The sequence below is a fragment of the Ciconia boyciana genome, chromosome 1 (assembly GCF_034638445.1).
Source record: "Ciconia boyciana chromosome 1, ASM3463844v1, whole genome shotgun sequence".
In the NCBI taxonomy this organism is placed as follows: domain Eukaryota; kingdom Metazoa; phylum Chordata; class Aves; order Ciconiiformes; family Ciconiidae; genus Ciconia; species Ciconia boyciana.
This window is the reverse complement of record NC_132934.1, coordinates 57,800,135-57,818,708: the sequence shown is the minus strand read 5'-3', so window position 1 is coordinate 57,818,708 and position 18,574 is coordinate 57,800,135. Positions and strand designations below refer to the sequence as shown.

Below are 18,574 nucleotides of genomic sequence, written 5' to 3'. Positions count from 1 at the left end.
GGACTCCCCGTGTTTGCAAAGGCCCTTTTTCCTGCTGCCCCCTCCCAGGGACGCGGTGCCTGGAGGGCGAGGGGTGTCCGGAACGAGAGCCCGAGGCTTTGCTGCACTGCGATTTTGAGGCTCACCAGGCACCTCTGCCTGGGAGCAGGTGCCCGGCGGGGGTGCAGGCAGCTGCCTGCACCCAGGGAGCACCACTGAACGCTCCCCTTGGATAACGGGGTCTCACCCAAGGGGTCCAGCCTTCCCCCTCTACGGGGGCTGCAAGCGGCTAAATACTTGCGTCGGGCTGCGTGGCAGAGGGGTGACGGGGTGGCGGGTGTGAGCGGGTGGGGGCTGGCCCCGCACTTCTGCTAGGCCCTACCAAAACAAAGCGGGGCAGCACCCCTGCCTCCCTCTCCCTTTGTGGTGGTGGCGGGGTGCCTCTGTCCTGGGGAGGGGTTCACACACAAGCACACCCCACACCCCCATGCGGCACCCGCCGCGCCCTCGCCCTCCCACGCCCCCCAAGCACCCCCTCCTCACACTCCTGCCCCACGGACACCCCACGCCTCCCCCCGAGACATGCCCACTCCCCCCCCCCCGCCCCGCGATGTGGCGTGGGCGGCGGCAGCGGGGGAGAAGGGAAAAGGGGTGGGTGCGCGCTGCCGGCGCGGCGCGTCCCCGTGGGCGGGAGCGCGCGGCTCGTCGCCGCCGCCGGGCTGCCAGGCACGGCTCGGCGCGGCTCGGCTCGGCTCGGCTCGGCGCGGCTCGGCGCAGCCCGGCACGGCTCGGCGCAGCCCGGCACCGCCCGCCGAGCCCCCCGCCCGCCTCCCGCCCACCCCCGCGCCGCCATGGACGGGGGCGCCTTCGGAGCGGGGAAAGCCGGCGGCGCCTTCGACCCGCACGCCTTCATCCGGCAGCCGCACACCCTCCTGCGGCTCCTCTCCTGGGTAAGGCCCCGCCGGCCCCGGGGGCTGCCCCGGCACCGGCACCGGCACCGGCAGCGGGGCGGGGGGCGTCCCGCCGGGCTGCGGGGGGCGCGGGGCTCCCTCTGGGGCGGGCAGCCGCCACCGGCCCCAACCCCGACCTTTCTATATACCTGCGTGTGTGTGTGTATATATATATATATAACCATTATGTTATATATTATATCCTATATTATTATATAGTATTACAATTCTATGCTAATATCTATTATTATGTATTTTATATATGCTCGTGTATGCATATGTATCCACACATATAGATATGCATATGTCCATTGGTATGTCTCCACACATCTAGATCCATACACACACAGATACATATGTATACGCCTCCATGAGCATTTATGGCTAAATCTCTGTGTATATATGCATGTACGTTTGGATATAGGGATCTATCTCTGGGTTTATATATCTCCATATGTATATATCTCCATATATATATCCACATACATGTGTGCGCACACAGATGTACAGCCAGCCGTATGTACCTATATATCCGTGTGTATGGATATAAGGCCATATAGATATAGGGCCATATGGGGTGACAGCACTCTGATTTCGGGTGTCTTCCCTGGGGAGGGAAGGGGTGAGCTGGGTTGGACTGTGACCCCGTCTCCATCTCTGCTGTTTTGGGGGTGGTGGGGGTCTTCTCCCCCCCCCAGTCCCCCCATGCCGGTGGGTTTATGGTGCGCGTGGGGAGGCAGCGGGATGTGGAGTGCCGGGGGGGGAGCTGGGGGTGATGCCGCAGTCCTGGCGTGGCTCTCTAGCGGGTCGGGGCTTGGGGGTCACTGGGCTCTGGCCATGCCAGGGGAAGTTGTGGGGGGGGCTATGGAGGCTGAACGTCGCTCTGTGTTTTATCCTCATCCTCTCATCCCCCCAACCTCCTTCCCCTTTAATGCTTTCCTCTCTGTAATTTGTGGGGAAGGGCGCAGGGGGAAAGGGGGTCTAATGGGGGTGGTGGGAGGGCGCAGGGTGCCAGGGGGAAGGTCTCTCCCTCTTTCCGTGACGCCGATCCCATGGCTGCCCATGGGGCCAGCGCGTATGTGCAAGAAGGTCATTGGGATTAAGGGAGCGAGAGCTGCAGCACCGAGCCGGCGGGGGAGAGATTGAGGTCTAGCTGGGAGCGGGGAAGGGAGAGAGAACAGAGGAGACACATGCGCACCGGAGCTGGGAGGAGAGGTGTCAGGCTGGCTTTGGGAAAATAAAATAAAAGCAGTGCCAGGTGGGGGAAACGAGGAAGGAAAGGGAATGTGGCCCGGCTTGCTGCTGGCAGTGGGGAGGCAGCCCTTGTGCTCCCGGCTGGGTGGGTGATGTCCCCTCTGGGTGACGTGACTCGGAGGGCGGCCGGAGAGCCCCAAGACAGCTGAGGACATGATTAATGCGGGCAGTCTGTCCGTCCATCCATCTGCCCGAGCTTGTTTACAGTACAGCACATGACGCCGGGAGCGGGCTGGCTGTGCCGGGGCTGCCGCTGGGCACTGGGCGAGGGGGTACGCTCGCCCCCCACTCCCAGGCGGGTGGAGCGGAGCCAGCCTGCGTGCCTGGGGATGATGGACGTGATGTGACCTACAAAGGCTCTCCCGTTGCTAATCTCTGTGGCAGAATTTCCTCTTTCTCTCTCTCCCTCTCAGTCTGGTGTTTTTTTTTCCCCCTTCATCCAAGCACTGCGGGATTTTGGCTTCCCAGAGGCGCCAGGTGAGGGAGAGAGAACAGGAAATATGTTTATTTTTTAATTAGGCACCTACTCTGCTTTGGAGTATCTCGGACACTGCCGGCTCGCTCGCCGAGCTCAGCTCTGCACCCTGCAAGGTCTCCCCAGGCAAGGAGTGCTTCCCGGGGACTGGCATCTCCTTGGGACCCCGCGTTGTTTCCCCCTGCCCGTCTGACCTTGACAGAGGACAGAACGGGATTTACCCTGGGCACTTCACTTGGCCGTGGAAATTAAAGTCCTTTTGCAGGAGCTGGAGGTGCTCCAGGTCAGCGGTCCAGCGAGGGAGGCTGGTCTGGCCATCGTGGTGCAAGGTTACGCATGCACCTCTTCTCTCCCGAAATACAAGTTCCTTCTCCTTCTTTTCCACTGGCTTGGTCTTGTCTGTCCTCCCAAGCATCTCTCCTGCCACAAAGCTGGGGAGCCACAAGCTCACCCCAGATATTTAGTTGTAGTTTTGGTCTTTTTTTTAACTTGAGACCAAGAGGTGTCCTCATGGGCGTTGAAGGCTGTCACAAGCATCAGACCCTTTATGGCCCCTTCCATAAATTGGTTGAACTTTGCTGAAAAAAGACTAGTTCATGGTTTTTTTGCCCTTCTCACTCCCTCTGGGAGAGGGTTCAGCGGCTCCAACGGTCAGGGCCTTCCACTATAAATCTATTCATGGCTGGGTTTTTATCCTTTTTTTTTGTGCTCTTGTGCCCTTCAGCTTAAATGGTGCTTTTCCCTCCCTGGTGTTTTCCCCTGGGTATATTTATAGACTGCAATCACATCCGCTCTTAGCCTTTCTATCACCAGGCTCTACAAACCAAACTCTTCTGGTGGCGAAGGGCTCTCCCTCCCCGTGATCTCTCTGAGAGTCCTTCCTTTCACCTGCTCTGGCATGCACTGGAGGCACCTTCCCTGCCATCTCCTGAGATCTCATTTGCCTTTATCCTGCTCATGGCGTGGGTGGTCCATCATCTCCCCGGGGCAAGCTGGAGACCTCTTTCAGCCCATTTCACGTGATGAGCTTTCACTGAGAGCAGAAATTCTCGTGATCGCTTCCCCAGGCAGTGACCTTGTGCTCAGGTCATGCTGCCTTTTAGCAGACGTTATGATGGCACGGAGGTGCATATGGCTTTTTACCAACAGGCAGCAAAACTGGCTCCTGCCCAGGGAGTTTGCAGCCCAATTCAGATGGCGGCAAATCTCCAGGGAGAGCTGCAGGATCAGGAGCCGATGGGGTGACCGAAGCTTCTATGTTGCTCCTTGCTGAGGAGGAGATGGGATAGGTTTGACAAGGAGGATGCTAAACTATGGAAAGAGGTTAGCAATTCTGGAGCATCTGACCACCGCGACAGTGTTGTGAAGCAGCTCAGGTTTCTTGGGTGCTTCGGAGGTCAGGCCCAGCAGAGTAAGTATGCGTCTCGCTACAGAAAGGTTGCCTGGCATGGGTGCCGGCGAGCGGTGGTGGTCCTGCACAGCGCCTGTCTCAGGTTTGGATGTTTAGCCTCAGCACGAGCCATTTCTCTGCTGCTGCCTGCCCCAGATGTGCTTGCCTGGATGAAGCAGCACCTTGTAGCGCAGGGAGGCAGCCCTGTGGAGCAGTCCCTCCTGAGCATCTGCTGAGGATGCCTCCAAGGGCATCTGGATCTTGCAGTGAGGGGACTTGTCTGATTTGGCTGGACTGAGGCTTGCCGACGAAAGCAATGTGCTGCTGGAAGATCCCAGAGGCTTCCCCACCTCTCTGTGCGGAAGGGCAGAACAAATCCCTCCCTATTCCCGGTGACAGTGAAGAGAAGTCAAGCAGCTTGCCCTGTTGTGATGGGTGGCTGGGGTTTACTCCCAGTCCTGGTCTTTCAAGGCATTGCTCCATGCCGCGCCGCTTCGCTTGCCGCCGGCTGCAACACGGAGGTGTGCTCTGAGCTGAGCTGCATCGCACAACTGGTGCCCCACAGTAGACAAGACATGGGTGCGTGGGTGGGTTTTTTACCACCTTAACATATAGACCTGCATTCAGCCTTCTTAGGTGACCCAGCAGCTGGAGCTAGTGGAGCTGGGTGACCCACGCCGAGCTAGAGCTGTGCTGCGGTGCGTGGCTCCAGGATCGTTCTTGAAATAAAGCAGGCGAGCGTGGGCACATCCCTGCATAATCCCGTCGCGCCCTGACCCGCAGTGCTCTCCGCAGCCGGTGCGGGGGAGCTGGGAGGCTCCTTTGCAACCCGCAGGCGTTGGATGTAGAGCTGGCTCCATAAATAAGTAAAATGCTAATTGAAACAGGTTGTTCCAGGCGCTCCTGTCTGCTTGGAAACCTGCTCACTGGAGAAACTGAAGCGCTGCTCGATGTAAAAGCCTAACAAGGCAAAAGTAACTCCCTTCTTGGAAGCAGGCCCAGCTAGGTGGCTTGTGTGAGAGTATTTCCAGCTGCAGCCGTGCAGGGAAAGCAGCCCATTAAAACTTGCCACACAGATTGAGACACCAGATCTCTCTCTGACGCCAAGGGCACTGCCCCTCTGGAGGGAGGCTCAGTGAGGAGAGGAGCTGCCTGCCCTCCATCTCCTCCTCCATCACCTGCTGCCGTTGCCACCACATCTCCTGGCTGGTGGGAGCGTGCAGATGTTTTGAGCCAGGACGAGAAACGCTGTCCCCTGTCTCTGCAGGCATGGCACATCCCAGGCAATTCTGGCTGAGAAGACAAGGCAGGTGAAGCAACAAGGACAAGGCAGGACAGCAACTGTGTCCCCAGCCTCGCCATGACAGGCTGGCACCTGCAAGCTGGAGGATGGGGGCAAGTCCCAGCGTGGCAGGGAGCTCTGTCTCCTGCCTTGCTGGCGGGTCCTGGCTCATCGTGCTGACGCCCTGCTTACAACACCCTTTGCCTCTTGCCCCCACGCTGCCCTTTGCCTTACGGAAAGGACACCCGGCGTGGGCTTGCGGTGGCAGGTAAACTGAGCCTTAGAGCCCAGGGGCCACATCAGTCTGAAAACAGCTGCAACCTCCACCTTCTTTCTGTCCCAGCTAAATTTAGCTGAGATGTTCCCTGTGTTTGTGGACCATAGCTCATGCTCTCTGCCTCTGCTCCTCCACGTGATTTTTGCCCCAGCCACCATGCTCGCTGGCTGCACGATGAAAGAAACGCAGCGGCTCAAAGCATGTGCTTTAGGCCAGGCCCTAGGCACCATTCTTTATGGGATCCCCTTCCTTGTGTCGGCTTCAAAAGGGTTTTTTGGGGATCGCTGTCACTGGGATTGGGTGAGAGGCCATGTCAGAAGAGGAGCGATAGAGGTGCAGAGCCACGGGGTGCTTCGGGGTTGGACACAGCAGGTCGCGTTGTTTCCAGCATAGCATTTCCAGGAAAGATCTTGGAGCAGGAACAAATCTCTCGTTAATGGCATTTGCAGATAAAAATCTGAGAAATAGTACATAGGGACCAAAGGCAGTCAGAAGTATGAGCAAAAAAATAAGGTAATAGTAGGTAATCTGCTATTTCAAAACATGAGAGGCACACAGGTGAGGAGCAGAGAAACTGCATGGAGATAAGACATGGCTAAGGCAAACATCTGGGGCAAGACAAGGCAGCAGAGAGGAGTAGTGTGGCTGAGAGAGGAGCAGACGCAGGTGGCAGTGGATGCGGTCCTCCACCTAGGTTGGCACAGCCAAGCCAAGGAGGGAGAGATGTGTTGCAAGAAAGAAAACTGAACTCTTCCCATGGAAAAAGGTGCAACTTTTGGGCAGTCACTTCGGTGAGCAGCAAGCTGGCAATGAAGGCACCATCTGGAAAGCACAGAAGGACCTGGATACCACCATGGAGGTGTGGCCATGGGGAGCTGTCACTAGCAGCGGTGGGACAGAAGATGCTGTTTGACCACGAGGAGAGTCCTGCGGGACTGGACGGAGCTTCCTGAAGTTGCTCTCTGGGACACAGCCTCCTCTTACACCAGCGGGCATCTTCCCACTGCAAAGCTCTTCCTCCCTCCCTCCCTGCTCAGCCCAGGCCTGGCTGTTGTTGGAGGCTTCCCGGCTGCTGGCTCCTGGGGTGCCCCAGCATAACCCGGGGCTTGGGCTGCTGTTGGGGAGAAGATCGACCCGGGCACAGGTCTGGCGGGAGGCGGAAGGGTTAATGGCCAGCCTGTCGGCTGCCAAGCCATGTGTGAAAAAAAGCTGGCTGGCCAGGAAAGCCTGTCCCAGATCCCGTGGCAGGAATTAGGGATGCAGAGCCTTTCTCCTTTCCATCACCTGCTCCGGCTCAGCCCCAGCTGGGGAGCTGGTGCCACGTGGCTGCTGGCCAGGGAGGGTGGGCTGGGAGGGAGCTGCTGGCGTACCCGTGCTCTTCCCCCGTCCCGTGCTCAGGGGAGTCGGGTACAAATGGACAGGGGAAGGCTGGCCCCTTCTAGCACCCGCACAGGGCTCAGACATGCCATCGAGACTGTGGGCAGGAGTCGTTTGCTGCCTGCATGGTGCCGGCTGGAGGGAATAAATAGAGGCTGCCTGTTTCCAAGCTGCCAGTCCCATGCGTATCAAAAGCTGCATATGTTTCCTTCAAAATGAACTAAATACAAGTAGATTTAATGATGATAATAATAATAATAATAAACCATGTCTGTGCAGGGCTCTCCAAAGCTTTCCAGAGACTCAATTTGTGAGTAGCTGAATGAAAATGAAAGCCAGATCATCTCTGCCAGTTTATCGTTTGCACTCTCCCCCGCTCTTGCTTTCTTTTTAAACAGATTTATTCCTGGTCATTACCAGATCAGACACAGAAGAGGTTATTGCTTCATTCTGCCCGAAGTGGATTTGATTTGAAGTCCCACAAGGAATATTATGCCACCAAGCTATTTCCTCTCCATAATAGAATAAAAAGGGGGTTTGGGAGAGGGAGAGGCAACACGCAGTGCGACAGAGCCAGTGACCAGAGGGCACCGCAGCAAGCCCAAGCAGGCAGCTCGACAGAAACCCTCTTCAGCCTCATCCCCGCTACAGCCATCGTGGGGATCTCGGGGATGAAGTCAGGAGGCAGCGTGACAAATTCCTGGGATGAGGTACAGGAAAATCCTAGTGCACTGCTGGAGGCTGGCCGTGCTGTGCATCCATCACATGACGCTCAGGAGCGACTGATGCACAGCTGGGGATGGGCAGCGTGGTGGAAAGCCTCACATGATGCTCAGGAGGTTTCGCCTGGCTTTCTGCGGGGCTGACCCTGCAGCAGGGAGGTGTGGAGGGACCGGAGGGCCTCTCTGAGGGCTCATCTCTCGCCTTTGCCTCTGGCAAAATCAGATCACCCTGAGAGATCACACTGAGAGAAAGATCACACTGAGAGAAAGAAAAAAAGGTCTTTTATGGTGGGATGCAGCCTTTTGCCGGTTCTGCACTTTTCTTGCTGTAGTGAGCCCTCACACGCCTGTCATGGCCAGCACAAGGCCCTTGAGAAACCGGGACAGGGGAACGCTCAGCCTCTCCCCGTCTCCTCCCTGCAGTGCTTAGCGTTACGTTCTTTTTGCTGTGTCTTTTGGCAAGCTGCTCTGTCTCTGTCAGCTTTGCAAAGTGCCTGCCTCTGGGCTTCACTCGGTGTCTCGGAGCTCTTTGACAAAAACAGAAGTCTAGGAAAATCATTGCAACAACCTACGTGGATGAGATGTTTAAGGAGCAGAGAAGTTGAGAAAAGCCAGGTCCCAGCAGCAACGCTGAGTTGGTCAGATCTTCTCCACGTGCTGTTTTCTGTCCCTTTTTTTGAGCGTAGACGAATATATTGCTGCTTATTAAATGCGCACCTCCAGACAGGCCACACGCCTGCCCAATTAACATTGTTCTTGGAGGCTTAAGGAAACCCTCTCAGCCTAAAAATCTAGTTACTTCAAGTCCTGTTAGCTGAGTTAAACAGCCTCGCTGAAGAAATGAGGCCGCTGAGATGCACAAAGCTGGGGATGGCTGGCTGGTTTTCGTCGCCAAGCGTAGGAAAGCGGCTAATGATCTCCCTCTGCTCCGCGGAAGGACGGGCTGCGTTTGGGAGCATCGGGATGCAGGGCTGTGCGCCCACCTCCTGTCTGCCTTCGGACAAGTCACTTCCCTGCCTCTCAGTGCTCAGTCGGGAGAAGACTCCTGCCATCTTCTCCTCGCCTCCTCTTCACAGCTGCATGTGTATTTTGCACCATTTTATTAGTGGCTGTAGGCAAGGCCTTGTGCAGTGAGGATTTGCTATGCCAAACGGGTAGAAGGAACAAGCAGTAGTAACAGAGAGGGGCAAGAGGCTTGTGCCAGTGCTGCTGGTAGCTGGCATTTCTTAAGAAGTGCTGCAGATGTGATGGGAACGGGAATGTAAATGCTTCATCCTTGCAGACTTGGTGCTTTCTTTATAATCCAGGCAGCATTCATACTGCACCTGCTGCCTGGATCATCTTTGCACGGGAACGGATTGTGAAATCAAGGAAATAAAAAATATTTGCTCTTTCTAAGATGACTTGCTACGTCACTGAACTTCCACCCACCCGCCCCCTTACTGACAAGAAGTAGCTGCCATGGATTAAGTCTGCAACAGTTTTTCCGGAGGGCTGCGAGATCTGGGCTCTCATAATTATAATTTTTTCTAGAAAATTGTTTGTCTGTCCACCTGTCGCAACAGCTTCTGGGTACAGGCATCATGGAGATAAAATGGATGATGCTGCCTGTCAGCAGCAGCAGTGATCGCCTTTTCTCCAGCCTCTGTCCAGCTCTGCCTGTCAGTCTGAAACCTCTGTTTTGAGCCTGCCCGTTCTTGCCCAACCTCTGTTACCCAGTCCAGCTCAAGGCTTCTGTCCACAGCAGATCCTCATGGTGTTTTGCTGTGCTACGAGGGCAGTGGTAGGCTGGCCAAGGGAGCAAACCCCCTCCATTGCCATTAACCTTGTCCTCTCTGCAGCACCAGGGAGCAGAGCATGGACCAGAGCTGATACCAGTAGTGAGGGAAACATGGATAGAAGGAGACATCCCTTAAGCTACTGTGCTTTGGTCCGTAAAAGGCTTTCCTAAGGACAAGGAGTACTTTGGAATGGCTGTTTCAGGACACAGAAGATAAGCATCTGCAGTGACTTGTTCTGCTCACTGAGAATACCCTGAGTGGAATCTCGCCAGAAAGCTCCTAAGATCTGATGCTTGCCAGTAAATCATACCTTGGGCACCTCCAGACTGTAAAACAGGTTTGTCTTCATAGGAGAGAAGTTGTGGCATCTTGGCTGATGGAAGATGGAGAAAGCAAGTTAGGAATGCCACCTCTGCTTGAAATTTTAGGGAGAGGGAGATGTCCCTCTGATCTCGTGACTCTGAGCTGTGTCCTCACGAAGGGCCAACAGAGGTATAAAGGGGCAAATGCAAAAAGGAATGATTCTGCTTCTTCACTCACAGATGAGAGCTCTTACAGGCCAGCAGCAAACCCAAAGATAAGAGCAGAGGGAAGATGTGTATCAGGATATGAGCAGAGTAAACAGAGGTGTCTCTGGGGAGAGGCCATTACAGAAGTTCATTCATCCCAACTGAGTAAACGGAGACACGCAATACAGCTCATTGCAAGGGTTGACCTGGCTCAGGGAATTGACGTGTTACCAGTTTTGAGCCCTAAACAAAAACTGAACACCAGGCTATGGCACTTTTGAGGCTGTTTCTTGTCTTCCAAAGAGAAGCTATGCTTTTTGTCTAATGCTATGGAAGATGGGGCACCCACTTTGTAATCCCAGTGTAAGGAGGCTGGTACTTCAGGTGGCAGCATCGGTGCTGGTCGCAGCCTCACATCGGGACGTCACTTCAAGGAGTCTGTCAGCTCCCCCTCAGGTTAGAGGAACACAGCGTTACCGCCGATGGTCCTAGGCAGACCTGTCGGCAAAGCCTGTTGAGAAATTGTGCCAGACTTCCCACTGAAAGAGCCTGGCTGTAATTGCGTGCAATTTTGCTGCCTTTCCCAACTATGCAAGCCGAAATTTTGAAGACCAAACCTCTGCTCCAGGCAGAAGAGATTTTTATTTGATTTTGTTTTTCACGGGTAATTTCTGCAAAGTATGATCAATCTCTATTTTTAAGAAGAATGAGGAGGAGGACAAACCAGTTGTTTTATTTCCAAGCTTAAAAAGCTCTTGTGAACTTTCAGAGAACCCATACAGACCCCACACTTAGGAGCGCCGGCTTCCAGCTTTTTTAGTTTCCTCTAGTGTGTCAAAAATATGCCCAATGTCAGCAACCCAAGCGTGACCCAATTATGAGCCTTGGGGTGAAAAAACAGTATCGGCGTCAGTGGATACTTGTTAGAGTTTGGCAGCTGAAATGTGGTCAGCATTGAGTATCTGTCCAAGGGCTGTCAGGGACCGTGAGTAAGGTTTTTCCTCTGGTTCTTGATGCCACAGGTCAAACAGCAGAGCTCTGTGCTGCGGATCTCGGGCATCTAACCTCACTGATGATAGATGGTGTATCAGGTTGGTATTAATCAACAGTTAATTTTCCCTGCATTCACAAAGCTGCTTCTCCACTTTCTAGGTTGTCTGCCGTGTGCTCTCCCCGTGCTTGGTTGGGTTAAGTGCTACTGGGGTCCTTCTGACCTAGCAAAACCTCAGACCTACCTCCACTCCCTGCAGGAGACTTGGCCACCTCATCTTCTTGTGTGCTGCTTCTCCTTGGGGATTGGGCTGTGGTTCCATGGGTGCCGGGCTCCTGTTGTGTAGACAATTCCCAGGCTAGCGGAGCGCTCCGGTGACGTCCTAGTGCACATCATATGTATGTTCACCCCATGCTTGAGGTCCCATTTCCCATCTGCCAGCGGCCCTTGCAGGCAGCCTGCAGGCAAGCTGTCCCTGCCAAGGGTCTCAAGATGCCCTGCAAAGACAAATCTGTACGTGTCGCCTTAATCTTCCCCCCTTTCTCCTGTGGCTGCAAGGGGAAGCTATTTATTTGAGGTGCAGGACTGGGGCTGCTGTAAATAGCTCTTTGCTTTGGTGAACCTGCCATGTCAAAGAGGGACGGCCTTGTGGCAGGTGATGAAGGGTAAGCCTGTGAGCAAAGATCAGATTGGCAACTGCGGATTATGGCATTTCTACCTGGACTCATCCTTAATTCTACCCGATTTAAAATAACATGCAGTGGCGGTGACGGGTAGGGAAGACTCATGGTGGCCCTGCCAGGTGGACCTGGAGGGGGGATGTTTGGCCCATGAAATCCTTGGGGAAGGTTGGAGGGTGTTGGCGTACGGGTAAGTGGGCAGAAGGATAGGTGGTGTCATGGGCTGGGCTGATGGAAAACTGGTGGAGAGAGTTATGTGATGTGTAGGGAGATGGGGAGAGTGGGAGCACGGCAGAACAAAGCCGCAGAGCTGTAGATTGTGGGAGGGAGGATGGGGAGAAGAGCGTAGTAGCTGGATAGATAAAATTAGTGAACAAATGCGTGGTAGAAACAATGAATTCCTAGAAGGGAAAGGAGTGGGTGGGAGAAGAAGTGCAGACTAAGAGGATTTCCACTACTTGGAGCCCTTGTACGCAGGCACCCGCACCAAAACCATATCCCAATTTACACTCCACATCACCTCCCTGTGTGTCTGTGGGAAGCCACCCTTACTCCAGACTGCGACTGCTTTACATCGCTTTAGATCAGATGGATAAAAAGCTCAATCTAAAAGTGTCCTATTTTAAGTTAATCCTCAGAAATAAAATAAGACTGTCTCCGCGGTAAATTATCTGTGGCTACAGCCGAGGCAAGGCAGCGGGATGGGAGCTCAGCAGAGCAGAGAGTTGCCTGCGAAGGGCGGCTGTCCTGCGCAAAGCTCAGCTCCTTTGTGCTGGTCCATAGAGATGGGGCTTGCCCTGATGTGTCTCCTGCCTCCCTCCCCACCAGGTGTTCTCCATCGTGGTGTTCGGCTCCATTGTCAATGAAGGATACGTGAACCGCCCGGACGAGACACAAGAGCACTGCATTTTCAACCGCAATCGCAATGCCTGCAACTATGGCATTACCGTGGGTGTCCTCGCCTTCCTCAGCTGCCTTCTTTACCTGGCTCTAGATGCCTACTTTCCGCAGATCAGCAGCGTCAAGGACCGCAAGAAGGCAGTGCTTTCGGACATCGGAGTCTCGGGTGAGCTTCCTGGCCAGTTGGCCATAATGCCTCTCTCCTCTTCCAGCAAGGGAGAGGGAGGGAGCTTCTGCCACCTCGCAGGCCAGGTTCCTGCTTGCAGGGAGGTCTTTGGGTTCTTTACTCTCTCAGGCCTTCTCTCTCTCTCCTTTCCCTTTCTTTTCTTCTCAGCCAGTCTGGCTGATGCCTCTCTGCTGTTCTCCATAGGCGTAGCTCAGGGAGCCCTTTAGGCTCAGCAGGTCTTGCCTCCCTGCATGCTTGCGCTTGCTAAGGCCAAGTGTTGATGCCTCTGGAGATGGTACTTCCTTCTTTTCCAGCTCCAGGTGATTGAACCCCATATATTTTAACATAAAAAAATGTTGAGGATTTCATGCAGGCTGACTAAACCAGTCCTCCTAGGTTACCTGGCATTCCCCACGTGAATAGCTGTGCAGGACCTCATCTAGCCCTGAGGATTCTTCTAACTTACAGTCAGATCTCTCCATCCCCAGTAGTGTGTTGAAGTGACGGACAGAGCGATGGTGTATGTGTGTGTGCATGTGTAAAGCCAGTCAGCAGCAGCGTGAGGAGGTGCTTTGCTCTCGTGCTGGGATCCTGAATCGCTCTCTTGGCTTACTCTGGCCATACGGGCAAACTTCTCCGCATCAGGGTCCCCCCACAGTTTGTCAAAGGGGCCACGAGTGGAGCGAGAGCAGGATCAGGTGCAGCATCTGAACTTGTTTAGGACTTCTGGCTTGCAAGTTTGTTCACGGTTAGCCCCTTGCCTAGCAGTCCTGTGTACAGCTAACAAGAGAAGCGGAAGGACTGAGCCCTGTCTTGCTGCCACTTAGGGATGCCCGTTTCCCTCGCCGGGTATCTGGCTGCGCCTGGCAGAGAGGGTGAGTCCCGCTCCTCCCCACCAGCTGCCAGTCTGGACTTGGGGCTCCCCCCTACCTTCACCCCTTTCCTGGGGGTGCAGCGTGTTAATGATCCTTCAGCACCTTTCCTCGTGTGAGTCCCTTAGGCTGTGCTGTCCTGAGCAAAGGCCGGTTCTCTGTGCAACTGCAGGCCGGCTGCTTCCCACTCCTCTGCAGCTCCCTTGGAAGGAATTGCTCTTCGCTTGTCCTTGCAGGACAGGGTTGCGAAGCAGTGGCTGTTTCAGAGAGCCCAGGTGATCACTCCTGTACTGGAAGCCCTTCAGGCTCCCTCCCAAGGCCAGATGCAAGTCCTGTGATCAAACACAAGCAAATGAACTCTCTTGAGGTACTTTCTGCTGACACCTACCGTTACCTTGACAATTTAGCCGTCAGCAAGCCTGCTAGCTCGCTTGGGCTTAGACAGGCTGCGCAGTCAGAGTTTGGCCCCATCTGCAACACACTGGTGGGTCTTGTGAGGTTGAAGTTTTCACAGAAACATGATGTGTTTATGTTCTGTTCACACATACCTTCTTGATGTCTCTCCCCTTCCCCTTTGGCATGCTGGCGGTGGTCCATCCCAGCCTTTTGGGCATTCCTTTGGTTCGTTGGCTTCTGCTTTCTGACCAACCAGTGGCAAGCTTCAAAAGAAGAGCACAACCCAATGAATGAGGGAGGAGATGCAGCCCGAGCAGCCATCACATTCTCGTTCTTCTCCATCTTCACCTGGGTGAGTACAGCAGCCGTGATGTTGGATCAGATGTCCTCTGCACTGTATTAGCTTGGGAGGTGAATTAGAATGGAAGGTGACTGGCTAAGAATGATTCCCTCTGAGATCTCAGTTCACATGGCTTCTGAGAAGGAAAAGCAGGAGGGGAGGTGGTTAGGAGGTAAACCTGGGAAACAAGGACTCAAAAACTTAGATGGAAGAAGGTGCTAGAGCATTAATAAGCACAATGGGAAAGGGGGTCCCATATCCCAGTAAGGACTGTCCTTGACAAACCTCTAATATGACCTTGGACAAGCCAGCTCCCCAGGCATCATTTTGCCTGTGTGTCAGAGGACTTTAACAGCATTTTCACCTCACAGACACTAAGCAAAGAAGGGAGCTCCAAGCCAGAGGTTGCACCCATCTCCCTCCCTGCTTTGCTCCCATCATGTGAATGTCATCAGTGGCCACAAGAGGCTGTGATCGACGTCCGTCTGGGCTCTCCGTCTGCACCCACGACTGCAGTGCTGCCTCACTGGGTCGCCTCTTAGGAAGGTGATGGTGCTGTCTCTTGAGACTGCCCTTTCCCCAGCAGTTCTTTATTGCTAGTTTCCTGGAAAAACTGTGGTGTGCAATATAAATATCCCACACGATTTCCTCCTGTCTCTGAAAGCACCGAGCCCAAGTATTTTTTGTCTGAAGTGACAGCATAGTGCCAAGCAGGAAAGCATTTTAGGCCAGTCTCCATGCGTAAGTCCTTGTGGCTTTATCTTCTCCTCTTCCTATGGGCCTTAACATTGGGCAGGGGCCAGGTAGGAAGGGTGCCATAAGACCACGAAGCTATCAGAGAGGAAGGGGGGCTGCAAAGGGTTGTGCAGTCATCACCCTTGCCAAGGTGACACCAAGTGGGGGCAAGGGACAGCAGCGTGTGTGTCCCCCCACGAGCGGCATCCTGCACTCGAGTGCTGCCGAAGGCCCCTCACAAGCTCCAGCAGAAGGTGTGATGAGGAGCGAGGCTTTTTCAAGGGGAGGGGTCCCCCAGGACCTTTTTTGAGGTGCCACCACCTGCAGTGGTCCTCCCTGATGCACGGGCTTGCAAGTGGCTAAATAGGCATTATCTTCCTCTGGTTCCTTGGGGTTTTTATTTCAATCAAATGCTCTGGTTTGCTCTTCCTTACTGATTCTCCTCCCCACACCCCTTTCTCTCCTCACAGGGCTTCCTCACATTTCTGGCTTTCCGGAGACTCAGAGACATTACTTTTCAGGAAGAATACAACACCCTGTTCCCTAACTCCCCATCCTTGCTGCCTTAGTGCCCCTCACTGATGGGGGAATTTGGGGGAAGAGGTGGAGGGATGCAGCTGGAGGAGGTTACTGAGCACAGACGGTTCCAACGCCCTGACCACAGGTGTCCATGTGTGGTCACAGCAGGGCACAGGGTGGGAAGAGATGGGCCACTGAACCAGAGCGGGCCAGGTTGTCCACTGAATGAGGGATCTCCCTCTGTGGAGTTGGAACTGGCAATTTCTCCTCCTCCTCCTCTGCCCCCTTCTCTTCCTCACCTGTACCCCAACTAATGCTGCGTAACACCACTGTGCCTTTCTTTTGGTGACTGCTCAGACCTAATACTTCAGCCAGGAGATGCCCTCTGCCCCCACCACTGTATCTCCTCCATTTCGCCCAGCCCTCATTCCCCAAAAACCTCTAACCTGTCACCTACTAGACCACTTACCTCCTATCAGGGATGCTCTGGGATGACGAACTGTGCCTGCTGGGGTCCGCGATGCTGAACCCCGTACCCGGGCTCCCTCAGTCCACCAAAGGGCCTCCTGCCTGCAGTGCCTGGGGCAGGAGGCAGCAGTACGCTTGCTAACTGTGCCCTGGTCTGGGGAGCAGCCACCTTGCCTCCTGCTGCTCCTTCCCAAGGTCTGTGCTGCACCATGCAGATGTTGGCCAGTGAAGGGGTTATGGGGCATGACCACTACCTCGCTACTCCAGGTCAAATCCTGCTCTCATTCCTGGCCTCTGCAGGCAAAATGGCTGCGTACATCCAGCCCGGCAGATGAACCTTCTGCAGTGGAGCTGAGGCAGATTGCCTTTCCCAGGGGCAGGAAGGTCTGAACGGGATAACCACAGGCTGTCTGAGCCTCTGAGACCTGTGCCATGTTGGTGAAACCCCACCGCCAGGCAGGAGGTGCCCAGCACATCCCAGAGGCAGCAGGGAGCCCCGGCAGGCTGCACGCAGCCAGATGGGCTCGCAGCCATCCCTGCCCAGCCCTCCTCTCTCCACGTGGGCTTGCGCTTTCTGTGGGGCAGCTCAAACCTCCATGCTCTCGGGGGTTTTTCACCAGCGATCTTCCAGGTGGGCTTCGCACACTAATCCGTAACCACTACTAACCCCACTTTTGTTTGTTTCTCTTTCTCGGTACGTTCCCCCTCTCTTTCTCCCCTCCCCTCTGCTTCCCATCTCTTCCCTCCACCTCCTCCCTTAAAGGTGGGCCAGGCATTCCTGGCGTATCAGCGTTTCCGGCTGGGTGCCGATTCGGCCCTCTTCTCCCAGGACTACATGGACCCAAGCCAGGACTCCGGCATGCCTTACGCTCCCTACGTGAATGAGGAGGATGCTACAGATGCAGTGGGGACGTACCAGCAGCCCCCTCCGGCAGATGCTTTCGACACCGAGACACAGGGGTACCAAACGCAGAACTACTGAGCCACCGATGCCCCTTTCCCTTCCCCCTTCCCTTCTGCCCCCTTTCCCACTGCCGGCAGAAAGCCGAGGCACAAACCAGGCACGTGCATAGTGGCACAAGAGGTGGCTCTCAGCTATGCTCCAGCCTTCTGGGTCATCTGTTTTTATTTATCGTTTTTAAAAAAGGAAAAAAAAGAAAAAAAGGTTCCCCCATCACCTCTTCCTTCTCCTCCCCCCAAAACTACCCGCCAGAACCAAATTCTTGCAAAATCTGTCACTGCGTTGCGAGAGGAAGGTCCCCCCTTCCCTCCTCTCCCTCCTGCCTTGCTGCGGAGGGCAGAGTCTGGCCGGTGGGCAGGAGAGGGGCGATGGCACCAGCAGGGCAGGGGAGAGGGTGCTGGAGGCAGAAGGAAGGGGGTGAGAAGGACCGGGGACCTTCCTAGAAGAGATGGTGTCACTAAAGGCTGGAGTAGATGTGGGAGCATCCGAATCGGGCTGGAGGGCCTGGTGGCTCAGGGAGGGGGATGGTGTTGGAGTCAGCATGCAGGCATGCAAGGGTGGAGGGGGGCTGGAGGGGAGCAGGAATGGCGTCCCCTGTGCAAAGCCGGGGGGGCTTTTCTCTCCCACCCACTAGTGAGGGAGGGGTGCTTTATTTTTAGAGGGTTTGGGGAGAAGTGGTATTGGGGGGGGCGGGGGCACAAAGAGATAAAATGGGAAGGGAAGGAGCAAGATTTGCAGGTACAATCAACAACCACAGGCATGTCTGTAGGTTACAGCAAGAGACTCGGCAGAGCAGAGGGGCAGTGCCATGAGAGTCACTCCTTCCCCAGCCACCTTGGATTGAGATGGAGGTGGTTCCCCTCGCCTGTACGTCCTGCTTGCCACTCTTCTCAGACCAGTGTTTAGCGAGGCAGGAGGGGAGCCATGCCCAGTCCCTGGCCCCCAGGCGCAGTCCCTGTGGGAGGAAGGATGGAGGAGGTGGGCTTCTAGGGGGCCCTGAGAGCCCTCATCCCCAGCTGGTTCAATGGGGAGAGGAGAGCTTTGCCATTTCACCCTGGGCAGGAGGAGGAGAAGCGAGCCAGTTTCGCTCCTCTGGTCCTGCTGAACCCTCCTCCGTTCCTCTGCTACCACAGTGCAAAGCCCCTTGCTGACACCACCTTTGTAGCACACAGGAATGGAGCGGGACTCCCCCGGAAAGAAATGCTGCTGCTGGGATGGCCAGCACGCATCTGGCTCTTGCACAGGGGTGCAACCAAGCGGGGAAGGGTCCTGCCCCGCACGGCTGCGCTTTGCCTCCCATTCAGATAGGGAGGAGGTCTTGGTGTGCAGAGAATTGGTTGGGGCCGGACTGAGCTCTCTGAAAACTGATCTTACTGTGCTTGCCATAGACTATACCTTAGTGTGTCTTCTGCAGCATCTCAGATCCTGGCTGTCTGTAAAGCCTCACCTAGGTGGCAGTAGTGGCTCTCAGATAGAGCTCGTATGGACATCATTCCACACTCCTCGTGATTTTGCTTCAAGTAAAGACACGGCTCTGGAAGCACACTGTT

General features: G+C 55.0%; 1 protein-coding gene across 2 annotated transcripts; it reads left to right on the top strand.

Annotated features, from left to right (window-relative positions):
* Positions 1–700: 700 nt before the first annotated feature.
* Positions 701–17,582, top strand: SYNGR1 (synaptogyrin 1). 2 transcript variants are annotated; one of them, XM_072868866.1, is made up of 4 exons: positions 701–929; positions 12,496–12,733; positions 14,208–14,353; positions 16,827–17,582. In XM_072868866.1, exons 1-4 carry the CDS (start codon positions 831–833, stop codon positions 17,043–17,045), a joined length of 702 nt encoding a protein of 233 aa, XP_072724967.1. In that variant the 5' UTR covers positions 701–830; the 3' UTR covers positions 17,046–17,582. The 2 variants fall into 2 exon arrangements, with proteins under 2 accessions (XP_072724967.1, XP_072724958.1); XM_072868857.1 differs by having other exon boundaries at positions 15,547–16,849.
* Positions 17,583–18,574: the final 992 nt, after the last annotated feature.